Here is an 18,975-nt window from a genome sequence, read left to right as displayed (position 1 = left end):
AGGGGCCCAGACAGTTGGGCTGTCTTCCACTGCTTTTCCAGGTGCGTGAGCAGGGAGCTGGATGAGAAGCAGAGCAGCCGGGACTCGAACCCGCGCTCTGCTAAGGGCTGCCGGTGTCACAGGTGAAGGCTTAACTCACCGTGCCGCAACGCTGGACCCTCACCAAACTCTTGAGGTGGTGTTGGACACTGTGATTTCTCTTCCCCCAAACATTTGCATTTACGTAAGACAGGTCTTTCCAGGGGCTGTCACCTCCTGACTGTGGAGTAGGTCAGAAGTGATGGCTGGTGCTTGGGGAGTGAAACCCTCCAGCTGGCTCCGAGTGCACAAGGCCTGGGAAAGTGAACTGTTTCCGCTCGTTTTTCTATCCCAGTAGCAGACTCCATAGTTTTGCCATTCACAACTGTTAAATTTCCTTTTGAGGATTCAACTCCCCTGTTAAATTCAGCAAGGGTTTTGGTTCCGGAATGTTCTTTCACTTTAATTTCCTGCATATCACTTAAAAATAGTTCTAAGTGCTGCAAAAGCCATCCCAGAACAAACTCGGAGTGCAGTGCAGGCGAAAGGTCAAAGAACCCAGTTGTATTTAGAGTGTGGAGAGCTGAATTTTCCCAAAGGAAGAGCCCCTGGAGCACTGGTGTGCCTGGGGTGGGTTGCAAGTCCGAAACCTGAGGCATTTGAAGGCAGCCCTGGGAGAGCCACAGGCTATCCAGTTAGCCTTGACCGCCTCCCACTTCCCTTTTTTCTGCTCTGGTTCCTTCCTATTGCAAGACTTATTCTTCCAGTAACTTAATAAGGTGTTCACTAATGATGTAATTAAAAAGAAAGACGATCTACTGCATACCTACTACCTGCTGTGCACTGGGGTAGGCATTTTTGGAGCTTTTATTAAAATCACTTTTGAAAGGCAGGGAGAGAATCTTCAATCTGCTGGTTCACTTCCCAAATGCCCACAAGAGCTAGGACTGGGCCAGGCTGAAGCCAGGAGTCAAGACCTCAGTCAGGGTCTCCCACAAGTGGGAGGGACCAAGTACTCAAGCCTTCACCTGCTGCACACACCGGCAGAAGGCTGAAATTGCAAGGGGAGTTGGACTCAAACAGAACTCCAGATGGGATGCAGGTCTCCCAAGCAGTATCTTAAGCTCCGTATTGAATGCTGGCCCCTTCACAGCTACTCTGTGAAGTGGGTATAAAAATCCTCATCTTAACACCCGAGGGCAAGGTTTAGAGAGTCACTTGCTGACATAGCTAGATTCACACCCGGCTGCTGGTTCCTGCCTTCAAGCTCTTGGTTCTTGGGCATCTGAGATTTCAGGGACATTAAACAACAAATAGACAGGATCTGGTCTCATTGCACCAGGGCCAGGGCCACGCGGCAAAAGTGGTGAACCGTGGCACACTCTCTTGGTGTTCACTTAGGAACTCTACCTTGCCAGCTCTCCTAGAAGTGGTGGACAACAAAACTGTGGCTGCGGAATCCAGCCCTGCTCTCCAGGCTAGCGTTTCTGTGTGTGTGATGGGGCCTGCGAGGCACAGTTGGCAGTGACAGGGCCCAGCTGCAGAGGCTTCATGGGAGCCAGCAGGGGGTCTGGCAGCAGAGCAGCCCCCAGTCTGGGTAAGTGAGGCTGTGTCAGCCAAGCCTGCAGGCTCTCCTGGCATCTGGTTTAAGTGATGCTCTGGTGAGGGACGGCCATTCTGTCATTGTTAATAATGAATGAGGGAAAGGAAGCGGCTTGGGTTATTGAGTTCTATGGTTTTCACTTCCCTGGACAATGAATAAAACATTGTGATGGAAATTGCTCTGAGACCCTGTCTGGTGCCTCCTGCAAGATGCCGGAAGGTGTATCCTAGCAGGGGGTTGGATTTTCTTAGTATGATGAGTATAATTTCCCATACAAAATTGTTAGGGATTAATAAAAATGTCAGACTTGAGAATTGAGCTCATTAAGTAAAAATGACTGCCTTCATGAGAAGTTAAATTTTATTATTACAAATATAATTACAGGTAAAACAAACCATTCTTGATACATGACAAACATACATCTGTGTACAGCACGTAAGTAATACATAAATTTATTCCATATCTAGACATCCATTTTTAAACTTTTTAAAGTTTAAAGGTTAATATGTTAGGATATTAAAATCAGAATAGAGTATATGTTGGAGTCATAAGTTCTGTTCCTTATGACAAGATATTCAATGCCACGACACTTTTTTCTTGTTTATAGTAATGATATGCAGTATGTTACATTCTTATGATTTATAGAAGGTAATACATTTATTTTTATTTATTTTTACATTTACTTTTAAATGCTATTTACAACATGGACTCTTGAATGACATACAAATGTGAAAATGAAAAGGATGTTTTCCAGACTCAAAATGTTGATGTCCTTATGTTGCTTACTTAAAAACTGATCTTCAAGTGGGCAACCAAGTGCATCAGACAGATTCAAGGATAGTGTCACAACATTGCTGATTTCCCAGTCACCCTGAATTTAATGCCATTTAAAACACGCTACTTAGATTTTTTTCTACACTCCCTATAATCCCAGTTATTGAAGTTTGAAACCACATAAAAGCATTTGCGAAGATCCTGAATTGTACTTCTCGTTAAAGGAAAAGAAATGGCTCAGTGAGTCATGTCCCTAGACATGACTAGAGAGAAGGCAGAGGGCATCGTCACTTTGAAAGTAAAAACTCAGCACTTCGTGTGAATTTGGATCCCGCTGAGAGAGGATTCCTCAGTTCTACAGGCTTGTGTTCCTCTGAGCATCCCGAGGGCAGGAAGAACACAAGACTTCTCATCTTCTAAACAAAAATCATTATCAAAAAAATTCTACGCAGCTAGGTGGAACAAGCGTGTGGGGCTCCAGTCGGCTTCCATGGGAACTCCCAGAGGCCGGCAGAGGGCGTTTTCTCTTGACTCAGTAAAACAATCTGAAGTTTGTCACAAATGCACAGAAAAACAGTCAATGACTGACAGGAAGAACTGCTGTTTGCACCGCTCATGTTAGTTTGCTTGTAATTTATATACTTTTTTTTTTTTTTTCAAGATTATTTGGAAAGACAGAGATGAGAAGTGATCGGCTGGTTCACTTCCCAAGTGGCTGCAACAGCCAGGGCTGGCTCAGTCAGGCCAAAGCCAGGAACCAGGAGCTTCATCTGGGGCTCTCATGGCTGCAGGGGCTCAGGCACTTGGGGCATCTTCCACTGCCTTTCCCAGGTGCATTAGCAGGGAGCTGGATAGGGAGTGGAGCAGCCGGGACTCAAACCAGTGCCCTTATAGGATGCTGGCATCATAGGCAGCAGCCTAACCTGCTACACCACAACACTGGCCCCAGATTTATATACTGTTTCTTAACACTCTTTAAAAACTCCAGAATTTTCATCTAAAAGAAAAAACAATCTACAGGCTCTCAGCAAATACCCCTGGACAAAGACAAGTGCTGATGGGGCCAATCCACCAGACACGACGTTGTACCTCGAAGGTAGTACATCTATTTTTAAAGCTCACGTAATTTCTCATACACTCATGATTTATTTGCATATTGACATAAAAGCTGGCATCATCATCCATCTATTGTCAATCAGATGAAAATACGTATCAAGCACCCACAGGATGCACAAGTCCATCTCCAAAATGGTGTACTGGTGCTAACCTGTCCTAAAACTAGTATTCCATTTTTTTTTTAAAAGAAGCTACAATCCATTGAAAGAATGATATAATTTTTTCTGGGAAGAGAAGTTGCTCGATACTGTAACAAACTCCTGAGAAGCCACAAAACCACCTCTGAAGTTTTTTAAGCAACACTTTCCTGAAGTCTAGAGCTCAAGGGGCTGGTGAAACACTGCAATGCTGCAACTCGAACACAGCTGGGCCTCGGTGAAGACATTCCTCAGATTTTCCTATTTAATTAAGTTCAAATGTCAAAGTACAAAAGGAGAAAGAATCTGGAATGTTTCAGATGATCTTCAATAGTAATCCTATAAGTGATGATAACAACTGCAATTTCAAACACCGGAGCTTGACTGAACGACTTCATGACACAGCTAAAACGTGATCAAAAACTCTGGGCAGGAGCTTCTTTCATGAATTCTTCAAGGACAGCTACCACATTTTTGGCTTCGGGCATTTCTTCATGTTCCACTTTGACAATCTTCAAAAGGATGTCTCCACTACCACAGTTCTTTAGGAACATGTAACATTTAAACAAAGCATAATGATTCATTTCTGCCTGCCGAATAAACCTCTTCAAATTGTTTGTGTCTTGAATGGCCTAGAAGAAGATTATGCAGTTAAATATGTGTTTAGTGAGATAATGAGGAAGCCTGAAAAACCTCCTATCCCGCTGAGAACTTAACATATGCTGCTGAGATGTTTGCTTTTTATTTATAATGTTCCCATTGTTTTTATTGCTAACATGCTTTGTCCTTGGTACAGTACAATCCATTATGTAAAGTAAACATACTTTTAAAAGCACCTAAACAAAGTGACAGCACTCCCCTCTGCCCTATCAGAATTCTGAACTCTTGGGCAATGAACCCTTTTTTGTGTGCTTTGCCACTAAGGTAAGTCATAAGTTGTAAGATGATGCCCCTTAAATATAAGCAGGCAGTCAACCCAATGTATTGGAAATGAAATTGCACGTATGCAGAAGCTACTGAAACATGAAAGGAAATGTCTGCTGCTGCTCCCAGTGCTGAGGACGTCCTATTTAACAGGCACTACAGCTGTCAGCAGACTGTTTCTCTGCCACTGGCACCAGCTAAGATTCAGTCAAACCCTGGATGGGACACTTGGCCCACAGCCAATCATTTACCTTTAGTTTAAAGTTCTCCAGCACTTGTCGGAAGAGAAAAGGATTACCCCCTTCAGCGCCGTTTAAAAAAGCCTGCATCCACTCTTCACAAAACCGATTGCTTCCTACAAAATATTTTAGAGAAGTTAAACAAGAAATCCTACAAAGCTCAAGATGGTACTTCTTTATGGAGACCCTCACAAGGAATTATTTAGGGTTTCTGCAAAGGCCTAAAATGTAGTGTGCTCACACATGGCGAAGACCCAGCAGAGTGGCTGAAGCCCCTGTGCGCCCCTTCCTCATCACGTGTTCCTCCTTTCCTATCAGAAAGAATCTTCATTCTCACATATTTCTTTAAACTTGTGCCACATCCCATTGTATCTCTCAGTCCCATATATGTTATTTTGCTTTTCTTTAACGGCTGTCTCACTAAGTTGTATGTCTGAGAGCCAACACAATACATGTAGCTTTAGTTCACTCCCACCACCTGAAGATGGCAGTTTATCAATCTCCTATTGATAAACATTTGTTTTCAGCTCTTTCCTGTTTCAAATAATGGCTTCATGAACATCCTCATGTCTGTCTCCTTGTGCACATGCCTAAGAGGTTCTGTATATTCCTAGGAGTGGGACTGCTAGGCCTGAGGAGAGTTCTGAGTTTGCAGAGTCGCTGTTGTTTTCTACAAGTTTGGGATGGCCGTGTAGAACTGCACAAGGCAGGAAGGCTATGTTTCTAGCATTTGTCCTCCGTGCAAAGCTGGTCCTGGGATTCGCGAGGGCTCCTGAGGCTGTGTCAGAGCTTGTGGCTCACCTGCGTTACGGAACCGTGGCTGGGAGCCGCTGCAATCGATGACCACACACCTGTGCTGCTCCTCTGTCATGGCCATGCACAGAGACGTCATGGTGCCTTCGTGAATTAGTCCCTGAAGACTGGCCACACTCAGAAACCTGCACACACACAATACTGCAGGATGGGAAGGAGACACAAATGCACTCTGCACGAGCGACTGACAACTGGAAAGCTCAGCAGGAGAGGGCAGAGGTTCCCCTCTGCACACACATTACCTGTTAATGTCTCTCTTTGTTTTCTCATCTGAGTCCTTTACTTCCACAGGCGTGTAACTCAAAGCCTGGGGGAGAGAGAAGAGCCTTCCTGACACATGTTCTCATTTTCCTTATGGAGCAGCCACTCCTGCCTAAATGTTACCTTCCCAAATTACTATCACACGACACAGTGATTGACAGGCCTCGCCTCATGCTCTCCAGAGCTGCCTTCGGTGGCTGCTCACTTTTTTTTTAAATTAAAATTACTTAGGAATTGTTTTTCTTTCAAAATGTCTTGGAAATAACAACTCTCCAGATCACTTCACAAAGTAATTATTTAAAAGTGTTTTATGCTGGGGCGGGCATTTGGCATAGCAGTTAAGTTTCTACTTGGGATGCCTGCATCCTATACGGGATTCCCTGAGGTTGAGTCCTGGCTCTGTTTCCAATCCAGCTTCCTGCTAATGTGCACCATGGCAGGCAGTAGGGTGATGGCTCAAGTAGTTGGGTTTCTGCCACCCAAGTAGGAGTCCTAGATTGAGTTCTGGGCTCCTGGCATGAGCCTGGCTCAGCCCTAGCTGCTGTGGGTATCTGGGAACTGAATTAGCAGATGGAAGATATATGTCTGCCTGCCTCTCAAATAAATAAAAATAATTTTTAAAAATTTTTCATCCATCCTGTTAGGAAGACTCAGCCAGTATTTGTAATTCAAGTCTTACTTGGTAATATAACTTTCAGGTTCTGAGTAAATAAAATATCTATTTTTTTTTTTAAAGGTTTATTTAATTGAAAGGCAGAGTTACAGAAAGAGAATGAGACAGAAGAGTCTTCCATCCACTGGTTTACTCCCCAAATGGCTGAAATGGCCAGGGCTGGGCCAGGCTGAAGCAAGGAGTCTTGGGCTGCTTCTGGGTCTCCCACGTGGGTGTGGCAGCCCAAGTACTTGGGCCATCTTCCACTGCTTTCCCAGGTGCATTAGCAGGGAGCTGGATTGGAAGTAGAGCAGCCAGGACTCGAACCAGTACACATATGAGATGCCGGCACTGCAGGTCGTGGCTTTAACCCATTGAGCCACATGCTGGCCCCAGAAGTAGTCCATTTTGATAGCATAGCTAGAATGAATATTCACTGGTGAGGAGAGGGGTGTGCAAGGTTCAGAGAAAATGAATATACCTCTGAACTCTAAGTAATACAAACTTGGGGCCAGCATTGTACAGTGGAGGGTAAAACCACTGCCTGAGATACCATGATCCTGTGTGGGCACTGGTTCATGTCCTGCCTACTCCACTTCTGATCCAGTTCCCTGCTAGTAGCCTGGGAAAATCAGTGGAAGATGGTCCAAGTGCCTGGGCTCCTGCCACTCATGTGGGAGACTTGGATGAAGCTCTTAGCTCCTGGTTTTGGCCTGGCTCAGCCCTGGCCGTTGTGGCCACTTAGAGAGTAAACCAGTAGATGGATGATCGATCTCTCTCTCTGCTGACTCCCAGCTCCCTAATAATGTGCCTGGGAAGGCAACAGAAGATAGTCCAAATACTTGGGCCTCTGCCATCCATGTGGGAAACACGGATGGAGTTCTAGGCACCTGGCTTCTGCCTGGCCCAGCCACACTGTTGGGGCCATTTGGGGAGTGAAACAGTAGATGGAAGACCTCTTTCTCTCTCTGTCACTCCACTTGCCAAATAAATAATAGAAACTCTACCAAAGCAACTTGGCTTCAGGAAGTGCTCTTGTTTGGACAACACTTACGGCATGCAGCAGAAAGGTAAGCTTCTCCTGGAAGAGAAGAACGACCCTTTGGATGGGGCACACCACGTCCTCAAACCAGCTGCTCAGATAGGACTTGATGTTCTTCTCCAGGCCCATTTCCTAGGTGAGGAGATGACATTTGGCTGAATAGAAGCTGGTGAACATAGCAATTTACTCACCGTACACTTGACTGTGAAAGAACTGGGATAGACATCTCCTTTTTATTTATTTTTATTTAAAAAAAAAATTTATTTATTTGAAAGTCAGAGTTGCACAGAGGAGAGGCAGAGAGAGGGAGAGAGGTCTTCCATCCACTGGTTCACTCCACAGTTGGCTGCAATGGCTGGAGCTGCACTGATCTGAAGCCAGGAGCCAGGAGCTTCCTCTGAGTCTCCAGCATGGGTGCAGGGGCCAAGGACTTAGGCCATCTTCTGCTGCTTTCCCAGGCCATAGCAGAGAGCTGGATCATAAATGGAGCAGCTGGGACTCGAACCGGTGCCCATATGGGATGCCGGCACTGCAGGCAGCGGCTTTACCTTCTACACCACAGCGCTGGCCCCAACATCTCCTTTTTATAACCTAACGCTACCAGTGAGGACCAGCATTATGGTGTAGCAGGTAAAGCCACTGCCTACAATGCCAGCATCCCATATGGGTGCCGGTTCATGTCCTAGCTGCTTCACTTCCTATCTAGCTCCCTGCTAATGCACCTGGGAAAATCCGTGGAGGATAGCCCAAGTGTTTGGGGCCCTGCCACTCACATGGGAGACCCATATGAGGCTCCTGGCTTTGGCCTGGCCATTGTGGCCATCTGGGGAGTAGCAAGCAGATGAAAGATGTCTCTAACTCTGACTTTCGAATAAATAAATTTTTCAAAAAAAATTATATTTATTGGGCAGGATAGGGATTAACCCTGCACTAAATTTCTTTAAACCCACAGAGAATTCATTACATAAAATGAAAAGACTGAATTAATAGAGTTCTGTGCTCTTTCTTGCCTGGGTAGAGTTGGGCATTTACATGTCTACCTTCCGCACTCATTGGAGATACTCTCCAATAATCCTTATTTCCCGAGCACCTGTGTCTGAAACATTAATGTGAGCTGCTTAAGTGCCCAGTGAATGACTGAAGTAGAGCATTCATTCATATTCAAAATATGAACAGGAAAGGATACAAATAGCAAAGCGCAGGTGTCAGAATGCTGCCCTCAGCACCTCTGGCTTCTCTCCGGGGCCTAGTGTCACATAGGAAGAGCTCCCCCAGACTCGCGCGCCTGGCTCATTCCTTCACTAAGCTCGCCTCCTGCGGTGTCTAGTAAGTACATGACAAGTAAAAAGAACTGTCACTGCATGTGACAGGAAGTCAGCCTAGGAGTTATGACTTCAACAACTGCTGCATGCTGAACGCATAGTTTGTAAAGGGTTGGGGTAAAGTAGTCAACATAGATATATCTAATTCATAAAGAATCGATTAATGGAACATTTCTAAAAATCTTTGACATGGAGTCCAAAGACAGCTAGACCCACTGGATAGCATAGCTCTGGGTGCCAGAGGCTACACGGACCATTTGTAAAGGACTAGAATGTAAATCGTACAGGCCTAGAAATAAGAAAGTACATCCTCTTGCTGACAGACATGGTGCTACATGCCATTCCATAAAACAGTGAATTTTTTACAGATAGAAAATCTCAGGAGCAGTCCAGGGAACTTTGTGGCACCTAAAGGACCATGTTCCCTGCTTCCCTTAAAAATCACCTGTCTGCTATCCCACAAGGTGGCAAGTTTTCAGAATTTAGGTATTTTTGTGTCTACCTATCTGATTTGCCAGATAGAGCAGTCACAATATGTTAATCATTTCTTTAAAAACTATTAATCAGTCACCTTACCTCACAGTTTATGTCATTTTTAAGTCCTTGAATGTACTTGTCCAATTCAAGCCTGAAAGTATGTTCTTAAGGAAGCAATAAAGGATGAATAATCAAGATAATGTTTAATCTCTACAAAAAATGTAAAGGCTCTGAAATAATGCAAACTATACATTAAAACAAGCCAAGGATGGGGCAGGCATTTGGCCTTGTGGTTAAGAAGCTACTTAAAATGCCTACCTCCCATGGGGCCGGCACTGTTGCTCACTTGGCTAATCCTCTGCCTGCGGCGCCGGCATCCCATATGGGCGCCGGGTTCTAGTCCCGGTTGCTCCTCTTCCAGTCCAGCTCTCTGCTGTGGCCTGGGAAGGCAGTGGAGGATGGCCCAAGTGCTTGGGCCCTGCACCCGCATGGGAGACCAGGAGGAAGCACCTGGCTCCTAGCTTCGGATCAGTGCAGTGCCGGCCGTAGTGGCCATTTGGGGAGTGAACCAATGGAAGGAAGACCTTTCTCTCTGTCTCTCTCACTAACTCTACCTGTCAAATAAGTTAAAAAAAAAAAATCTACCTCCCAAACTGCACTGCCTGGACTCAAGCCCCAGCACCCCCAATTCCAGTTTCCTGCTATGCATATCCTGAGAGGCAGCAGGTGTTTGAGTCCCTGCCACCCACATGGGAGACCTGGTGGAGGTCTCAGCTCCCAGCTTTGGCTTGGCCCTGTCCCGGCTATTGAAGGCATTTGGAAAGTTAACTAGCAGATGGGAGCATAGCCATATTCTTTCCCTCTCCTCTTCTCTCCCCTCTCTCCTCTCCTCTTTCTCCCTCCCTCTCTCTCCTTCCTTCCTTCCCTCTTTCCTTCTCTTTCTTTCTTTCTCTCTCTCCCCCTCCCTACCTCTCTCCCTCCCTCCCTCCCTTCCTTATTCTCTCTCAAATAAAATTTTAAAAAATAATAATAAAGGCCGGCACCACGGCTCAACAGGCTAATCCTCTGCCTAGCGGCACCAGCACACCAGGTTCTAGTCCCGGTCAGGGCGCCGGATTCTGTCCCGGTTGCCCCTCTTCCAGGCCAGCTCTCTGCTGTGGCCCGGGAGTGCAGTGGAGAATGGCCCAAGTGCTTGGGCCCTGCACCCCATGGGAGACGAGGAGAAGCACCTGGCTCCTGCCTTCGGATCAGCGCGGTGCGCCAGCCGCAGCGTGCCGGCCGCGGCGGCCATTGGAGGGTGAACCAATGGCAAAAGGAAGACCTTTCTCTCTGTTTCTCTCTCTCTCCCACTGTCCACTCTGCCTGTCAAAAAATAAATAAATAAAATAATAATAATAATAAAACTCAGCCTAAGCAAAATAACCATATTAAGGTATGACATTCAAGTAAATATACAGAGGTAGAAAATCTTTGTGGAGGTAGGAAGTAATATCCCTCCACTTGCCTTCCCACATTTTTCTATCCTCAAAAAGCAAGGAGGGGCCGGCGCTGTGACGCAGTGGGTTAATGCCTTGGCCTGAAGTGCCAGCATCCCATATGGGCGCCATTTCGAGACCTGGCTGCTCCACTTCCGATCCAGCTGTCTGCTATGGCCTGGGAAAGCAGTGGAAGATGGCCCAAGTCCTTGGGCCCCTGCACCTGCATGAGAGACCCGGAAGAAGCTCCTGGCTTCGGATCGGTGCAGCTCTGGCCGTTGCGGCCAAATGGGGAGTGAACCATCGGATGGAAGACCTCCCTCCCTCTCTCTCTCTCTCTCTCTCTGCCTCTCTTCTCTCTATGTAACTCTGACTTTCAAATAAATAAATAAATCTTAAAAAAAAAAAAAAAAAACAAGGAAAGGATATAGCTCAAGTCCTTTTTCAGACCCTCCTAAAAAGCAGACCACATACTCTGAAGGACTGTGTTCAGAGTCCAGTGTTGCTGTTTCAGGAAGCAGGTTTTCTTGTTGGAAAAGGCAATAATAGCAACCGACTTGGTACCCTGGGGTTCTAGAAAAAGAAAGCAAAAGGTAAAATGTATATTTTGGTAACTCATGCCTCTAAATTTGGGGACTGCTCTGACCCCTGGTTGTCTTGATCTGGCAATACTGTTGCACTGCCTACTAATTCAGAGCTTCCCAGAATTCTCAATGGTTTACTTGGAACAGCACTGGAAAATGAATTTATATCCTGAAGGGCTTGGGTTGAAGCACCTCCTACCAGGTATGAAATTTCTTTGAATTCTCCTGTCTTTTGTGAAAACTTCAAATCTCACTCTTGTTCATAGTACACTCATGTTTACATTCATATAAGCATGCTCCCTCCCTCCCCCAAACCTTCACAGATCACTGCCGCCTCAGGCAGATGCCGTGTTTATCCTGTGGCCTCCTCTTGAGCACTGCCTCCCACCCGAGGGGATCTGTACGCTGACTTCATCTCTGAACCAAAATGCAGCAGTGAAGAACTGGCCTTGTGACCCTGGGCAAGCCACTCAACCTTGCTGAGTTTATTTCCCCATCTGAACATGGAAGTAAGAGCGTCTGCTGCACCCCCGCTTGGTTGGGAAAATTGCATTGAAGTTTGGGAAAACACTTCGCAAACTTCAAAGTGTCCTGTGAAATCACTCTTCTCTTCCAAGTACAAAACTAAAGTACACTTGGGTGCCAGAGCCTCTGCCACTCCACTGGTTCTGTTCCCCATTTGTGTGGGAGGCCCAGTGCTTGGGCTGCGAGAGAAGCAAGACTGCCGGTGCGGCAAGAGCTGATCTTCTGGAGTTGCTTGTCACTTCTCACACTGAACTCAGAAATACAAACTCAGGACACAGCACATTTTTATACGTACCTCAGCTCCACAGATGCAACATTACCCAGCCCTTCAAAGACCGCTCCCTTCGAAAGACGCTTAGCAATGAAACTGCGCAGCTCTGGCTCCACTTCTGATGGCAGATTAGTGTCCACCAAGGAGAGGCTAGACGGAGGAGAGACACACGTTCCTTACCAGCGGACTGACGCATTCACACCCGGGAGTCAAACAGGACGAACCAAAGCCAGGGGCTCTTTTAAGACCTTGGGAGGCCGGCGCCATGGCTTAACAGGCTAATCCTCCGCCTAGCGGCGCCGGCACACCGGGTTCTAGTCCCGGTTGCCCCTCTTCCAGGCCAGCTCTCTGCTATGGCCCGGGAAGGCAGTGGAGGATGGCCCAAGTGCTTGGGCCCTGCACCCCATGGAGACCAGAAGAAGCACCTGGCTCCTGGCTTCGGATCAGCGCGAGGCACTGGCTGCAGCGGCCATTGGAGGGTGAACCAATGGCAAAAAGGAAGACCTTTCTCTCTGTCTCTCTCACTATCCACTCTACCTGTCAAAAAATAATAATAATAAGAAGAAGACCTTGGGAAAGCTGTCTGCCTCCTTGCTGGTAGGGCTCCTAGGATTGTGTATCACCAAGTATGATCCATCTCATCAGGCAATGTAAAAGAAACGGATCTTTCTCACTCACTCTCTCCAGCAGTGATTCTCTTGGAACCCCCAATCCACTGCTCCTACCTTTTCCCCAGCCCCTCAAGTTTCTTATCGTCTCACTTCCCTCCTCCTCACTCAGCTTAAATTCTACAGTCAGTCATTATAATCGCACCCCTGCACACATCATTTTCTTTCAAGTTACCTGAAATATAATTTCCAACTAAAAAAATTGTACGCCGTACACGTTCTCCAACTGCTTCGCTGCTTTCATTTCCCTACACTTGCTTAGCAAACTTCAGCCTTGTTAGTCCCGCTCTCCACCTACTTGCACCTGTGTCCAGTGTGGCTGTCTACAACCCTGCAAACACGGCACCTGATCTCACTTCCAGCCACTGGTCACCAGCCCCAAGTGGGCACTAACAGCTGCTCAGTATCACTACATTTCCTGGTTCACTCTCCTACACTCCTACATCACCTCCTCTTTCTCCTCTTTCCTCAAACTTCCACCTACCTACGACCCATGAAAAAACACACAAGGTTAGTATTTCAGGTTTAGATTAGAATATAAACAGAATGAAAAAAGAAAAAGGTCTTCTACACCAAACTTCGTAACAAAAATAGGAACCCATTATTTCTCAAGGTCTTTTGTTTTATATTGTGGAAAATTTCAAACACATAAAAAGTAGAGAGAATGGTGTGATGAGCCTACGTGTACCCACCATCTAATTTCAAGTTATCAGCTCACAGCCAATCCCGTTTCATCTGTGCACCCATGATGTTCCCCACCCACCTCAGATTATTTTGAAGCAAGTCTCAGGCATCACTGCATTTCTCACTATGTATCTCTAAAAGATGAGGACTTTAAAAATACACACACGGGGGCAGGTGTTGCGGGTTAAGCCACTGGTTGGGAGGTCCACGTCCCATGTCAGGATGCCACTTTGAGTCCCAGCTACCCCTCGCATCAGATCCAGCTTCCTGCTAATGCACCTGGGAAGGCAGCAATGACCCAAGTATTTGGATCCCTGCCACTCAGACGGGAGACTCAGATGGAGTTCCTCGCTCCTGGCCCGCCCCTGGCTGTTGCAGGCATTTGGGGAGTGAACCAGTGGGTGGAAAAATCTCTTCCTCTGTGTCTTTCCCTCTCTCTCCATCACTCTGCCTTTCAAGTAAATAGATACTAAGAAAAAAAATGGAAATATACACATATATAACCACAATACTATTATGCTACCTGAAAAATTCCCTAAAATCATCCTTTACCCATTCAGTGAACACAGTATTTTTTGTATTACATCCTGTTTTACATTAAGTGTCAGGATGCACTGATTCATCCATTGAATAAATATGGATTCAATGTCTATGCTGTGCCAGGCACCAAAGCACAAGGTATGGAAACATCAATGAACAAAAGAGCCAACCCTTGCTGGAGTTTACATTCTAGTGTATGGTACAGGAGCCATACACTAGAAAGGGCAGCCACATGATATTGAATATTTTACTGGAGTTCCAATTAAGAAATTCAGACTAATTCTCTCTAGCAGATCACCAAGGGCACTGGCAGGGAATGAATGAGTCAGGATGAGGCTCCTCAGGGGAGGACGAACGGGTGGTTTGACTCAGTGATGCACCGTGGAGATACCATAGCCGCTGACATCCGCTGGCAAAAGCACAAGCACGGGTTATGGTTACACGGTTTTTACCTGAAATCATCACCAGAGGGAGTGTCTGCGTTTGCGCCACCCGGGCTTCCATCGTCACTGTCCCCTCGTTGCTGTGCCAATCTGTAAGCCACAGAAGCAATAACAATGCTGTCAATTTTGGGCTCCAGATTAAGCGGCGGATAGGGGCCCCATATGGGGGAGGGGCGAAGAGTCAACCAAAGGTACTGCAAGGTGGCAGTGCCCCCCGCTGACCATGCTGTCAAGAGCCCCTCTCTCAGGACATCTAAGGGATGCAGAAGGTATAACACCCAGCACTTCGACAAAACGCCCCTTAAAAGAAAAACCAGACTTCACAACGCCAACAGCCCCAGGAGCAGTCAGCCAGGAGGAAGGGAAAGCCACAGAAAGGACAGGGGCTGGGGGTGCGGGTGTGTGGCAGAAACGGGGGCTTGTGGGGAGACAGGAAGGCCGGAGAGGGAACCGTTACTGAGGTCAGGGCTGTGCACTAAACCAAGAGGAGGGGCGAGAGGCAGGGGCTGAGATGACACGTGGACAGATAGCGGCCACAGGGCTTGAGGCCCGGGGCCCTTCAGGCCAGAGGCCTAGGCTGGGAGAGGAGAAGGTGCAGCGTGGGTGCTGCCAGGCCGCCGGGCCAGGGGTGGGGTGCGGGGCTGGGGGGCAGGACCCGGGCGGGGAGGCAGGGGCGGCCAGGGAGGCCGGGCCGGGCGCCCGCACCTGCTTCCGCGGTAGCTGTAGAGACAGTAGTGGCTGCTGGGCGGCGGCTCGAGTCTCCGCTCCTCTGCAGGGCCGCCCTCCTCGCTGCTCTCCAGCTCCTTTTCGTCCCCATCCAGCGATTCCTGCAACGAAGGGAGCATCTCGCCGGCCTCAGAGCGGCCCTGTGTCCCCGTCAAACCGTTCCCCAGCTGCCGTACAGTCCTCGGTGGCTGGGCTCGGCCCGCCCCCGGCACTCGCACACCTGCGTTCCGCTGCCTTCCGGGGTCCTCGGCCAAGAAGCTGGCGCGGAAAGCAAGCTTTTCTCTTTGCTGGGGCCGGTGGGCGCTCTTGAGTTCGCCCTTACGGAAAAGCTTTTACCATTTGTTTTTAACTCATTTTCCTCTAACGGCTATCGCTTGAGACTTCTGGAAGACTTCCTTTATGATAAAGGAGCTAGCCCCTGGGAAAGCGTGAGGCCGGATCTCTTATTTGCTCTGGGGCGCGCGCGAACACGCACAGTTCGATCAAAGGTTTGAGAATTAAACCAACAACAAGTGAAAGACTAGGAGAGCCATAGAAACTCTTGAAGAAGGTCTTTCTAAACTGAACACTAAGGAGCCATACGAGAAAACATTAATAATTATGACCACATAAAAACTAAACATAAATAATTATGACCATAAAAAACTAAACAACACAAATGACAGAGAAAATATACTTGAGATGGAGAGCTGTCCGTCATCAATGAGCAGCAACAGCAACAAAAATGCAGTATATGGAAAAAGAAAAGTGAGGAATACATAGTGCTTACTAAAAATTTAAAAATGATGATACACTGTTAATGTTTCCTTTTACCTGGCAAATAGGCAAAGACTTAAAAGTTTGATAATACCCTGTGTTGGGGCATGTGGGGAAGCAAACACTCTCATAAATGGTTGACAGAAACAAAATTAATACACGTTTTGGAAAGAAAATCAAGAATATTTATTAGTATTTCAAATGAACATACATTTTGACTTTTGTTAGAACACCCGGAACATCATCAGATAGGTGCATTCACAAAAACTTGGAAATACATGAGTCCAAAGATATTCCTCCTAGCATCATTTGTAATTCAAGACTAAATACAATCTGAATGTTGGTTAATAAGAGATTTATTAAGTAAATCATGGCATTTACAAAAGATCCACATCCTAACTGTAAAATCCAAGAATATGTTACTTGGTACGCAATGGGGACTTTACAGGTACATTACATCAAATGTAGTGAGTCTGGAACACCATCCTGGATTATCCAAGTGGACCCAATGTATCCACTCACAAGGGTTCCTGTGAGAGTGAGGAAGGAGACCAGAGAGGAGAAGATGTCGTAATGAAGGCCAAGATGACCAGAGCTGGCTCTGTGGCAAAGCACATTAAGGTAGTGCTGGCATCCTATGTGGTCTCAGGTTCGAGTCTTGACTGCTTCACTTCCAGTCCAGCTGCCCGCTAAGCAGCAGAAGATGGCCCAAAGTGCTTGAGCCTCTGCACTCATGTGAGAGACCCAGTTGATGCCTGACCATTGCGGCCATTTGGGGAGTGAACCAGCGAGCAGATCTCTTTCTGCCTCTCCTCTGTTTGCCTTTCAAATAAACAAGTAAACCTTAAAAAAGAAGCAAGCAAGCCGAGATGAGACAAGAGGTTTGGAGTAATGTGGGACCATGAACCAAGGAAAGAGGGCAGTCTTTGGAAGGTAGAGAAGGTGATAAACGGATTCTTCCCTGGAATCTTCGGGAGCATCTTAGACTTCTGGCCTCCAGAATAGTAAGCTAACTTTTACAATCAATCAGTGTTGTTTCAAACCATACAATAGAATATTATTCAGTAATGATAATAATAAAAAAATTAACATGCAACAAGAATGAATCTGTAAATAATTATGCTGAGTAAAATAAGTCAGTTCAAAAAAGAGTGTGTGTACTGTGATTCCATCTACAGGGCACATAGAACCCTAGAAAATGAAACCTAATCTACAGTGACAGAATGCAGAGAGGTTGCTGGGGGAAGGGGCACGGAGGAGCAAGAGGGAGCAGTTATGAAGGGGTACTGGGAAACTATTGCACCAGATGGGTACAACCACTACCTTGATGGTGATCAATGTTTCATGAGTATACACAAATGTCAGCACATCACATTGTGTACTCTGGTATGTGCAGCTCACTGTATGTCAGTTATACCTCAATAAAACTGTAAAAGAAAAAAGGTACTAAGAGGTATATACTCAAGTGATACACTGTTCCTTGCTCCCTCATTTCTGAGTACAGCTTCTCAGGAGCAGTTAATTCTTTTGTCTGTTTATGCCTACATGTACCTCCATTATTTCCACAGAATATGCTTATACTGCTATTTTTTAAAAAGATTTATTTGAAAGTCAGAGTTGAGAGAAGGAGACAGAGAAAGATATCTTCTGTCTTCTGATTCGCTCCCTATGTGGCTGCAACGGCCAGGGCTCCCAGGCTGCCACTTGTATTATCGGCCTCCCATATCAGAGTGCTGGTTGGAGTCCCAGCTGCTCTGCTTCAGATCCAGCTCCCTGCTGATGCACCTGGGAAAGCAGCTGAAGATGGGTTCCTTATATCCTCACGGGAGATGTGGATGGAGTCAGACCTGGCTGTTGCAGCCATATGGGGAGTGAACCAGTGGATGGAAGATCTCTGTTTCTCCGTCAGTCTGATTAATTCATGAGGGCAGGGCCTTCTGAAGGAGAACAGTGATTTTATAAAAGGGCAAAAGGGAACTAACGGTGCCCTCCTACCCTTTCACCTTCTACCACACAAGGACACAGGAAGAAGGCCCTCACTGGACACCAAATGCCAACACCTTGAATTTGGACATACCAACCTGCAAAATTCTTTAAGATTTATTTATTTGAATATCAGAGTTACAGAGAGAAAGGGAGAGAGATCTTCCATCCACTGGTTCACTCCCCGGATGGCTGCAATGGCCGGGGCAGGGCTAGGCTGAAGCCAGAATCCAGAATCCAGGTGCTTCCGCCTGGTCTCCCATGTAGATAGCAGGGGCCCAAGCACGTGGGCCACCCTCCACTGCCTTCCCGGGTGCATTAGCAGAAAGGTGGATCAGAAGCACAGCAGCGGAGATGGGAACCAGCGCCTGGTGTCACAGGTGGTGGTTTTGCCTGTTATGCCACAACGTGGGCTCCCCAACAAGAACTCTACGAAACACTTATTTTTTTGTAAGGATTTACTTATTTATTTGAAAGTCAGAGTTACAGAGAAGGAAAGAGAGAGGAGAAGTAAGTCAGTCTTCCATCCACTTGTTCACTCTGCAAATGACCACAGTAGACAGGTCTGGGCCAGGCTGAATCAGGAATTCCTTCTGGGTCTTCCATGTGACTGCAAAGGCCCAAGCACTTGGGCCATCTTTGCTGTTTCCCAGGTGCATTAGCTGGGATCAGAAGTAGAGCAGCTGGGACTCAAACTGGTGCCCGTATGTGATATCGGGGTTGCAAGTGGCAGCTTAAGCCACTGTGTTACAACTCTGGCCCCTATATATTTATCTTGTATCATGACTCCTGTTGAACTCCATTAGCTATGATATTTTTTACTGCAGCTTCCTTAGCACTTTGCACATCTCAGTATACTAGTTCGTATATTAGTACGTATTTGCTAACAAAATATCAGCCTGAGGGGCTTAAGCAACAGGAATTTATTATCTCACACTTCTA

General features: G+C 46.6%; 2 protein-coding genes across 3 annotated transcripts in view; one reads left to right on the top strand and one right to left on the bottom strand.

Annotated features, from left to right (window-relative positions):
- RHBDL3 (rhomboid like 3) overlaps nt 1-12,264 on the top strand; it is a 58,346-nt gene extending 46,082 nt beyond the window's left edge. Inside the window, exon 9 of the mRNA XM_062175597.1 lies at nt 11,761-12,264. Coding sequence (XP_062031581.1) covers nt 11,761-11,846 — 86 coding nt within the window. The 3' untranslated portion in view covers nt 11,847-12,264. The remainder of the gene's footprint in view (nt 1-11,760) is intronic.
- C18H17orf75 (chromosome 18 C17orf75 homolog) lies at nt 3,031-15,490 on the bottom strand. Of its 2 annotated transcripts, XM_062175593.1 has the most exons (11): nt 15,274-15,490; nt 14,578-14,658; nt 12,258-12,383; nt 11,328-11,426; nt 9,697-9,818; nt 9,478-9,542; nt 7,592-7,711; nt 5,867-5,931; nt 5,613-5,749; nt 4,824-4,927; nt 3,031-4,280 (listed from the first exon to the last, which is right to left on the bottom strand). In XM_062175593.1, the coding sequence occupies exons 1-11, from the start codon at nt 15,411-15,413 to the stop codon at nt 4,065-4,067; spliced, it is 1,275 nt and encodes a 424-aa protein (XP_062031577.1). In that variant the 5' UTR covers nt 15,414-15,490; the 3' UTR covers nt 3,031-4,064. The 2 variants fall into 2 exon arrangements, with proteins under 2 accessions (XP_062031577.1, XP_062031578.1); XM_062175594.1 differs by lacking the exon at nt 9,697-9,818 and having other exon boundaries at nt 9,478-9,535; nt 11,283-11,426; nt 15,274-15,480.
- Between the last annotated feature and the right edge of the window lie 3,485 nt (nt 15,491-18,975).

The sequence above is a fragment of the Lepus europaeus genome, chromosome 18 (genome assembly GCF_033115175.1).
Source record: "Lepus europaeus isolate LE1 chromosome 18, mLepTim1.pri, whole genome shotgun sequence".
In the NCBI taxonomy this organism is placed as follows: domain Eukaryota; kingdom Metazoa; phylum Chordata; class Mammalia; order Lagomorpha; family Leporidae; genus Lepus; species Lepus europaeus.
This window is presented reverse-complemented; position numbering and strand designations above follow the sequence as displayed.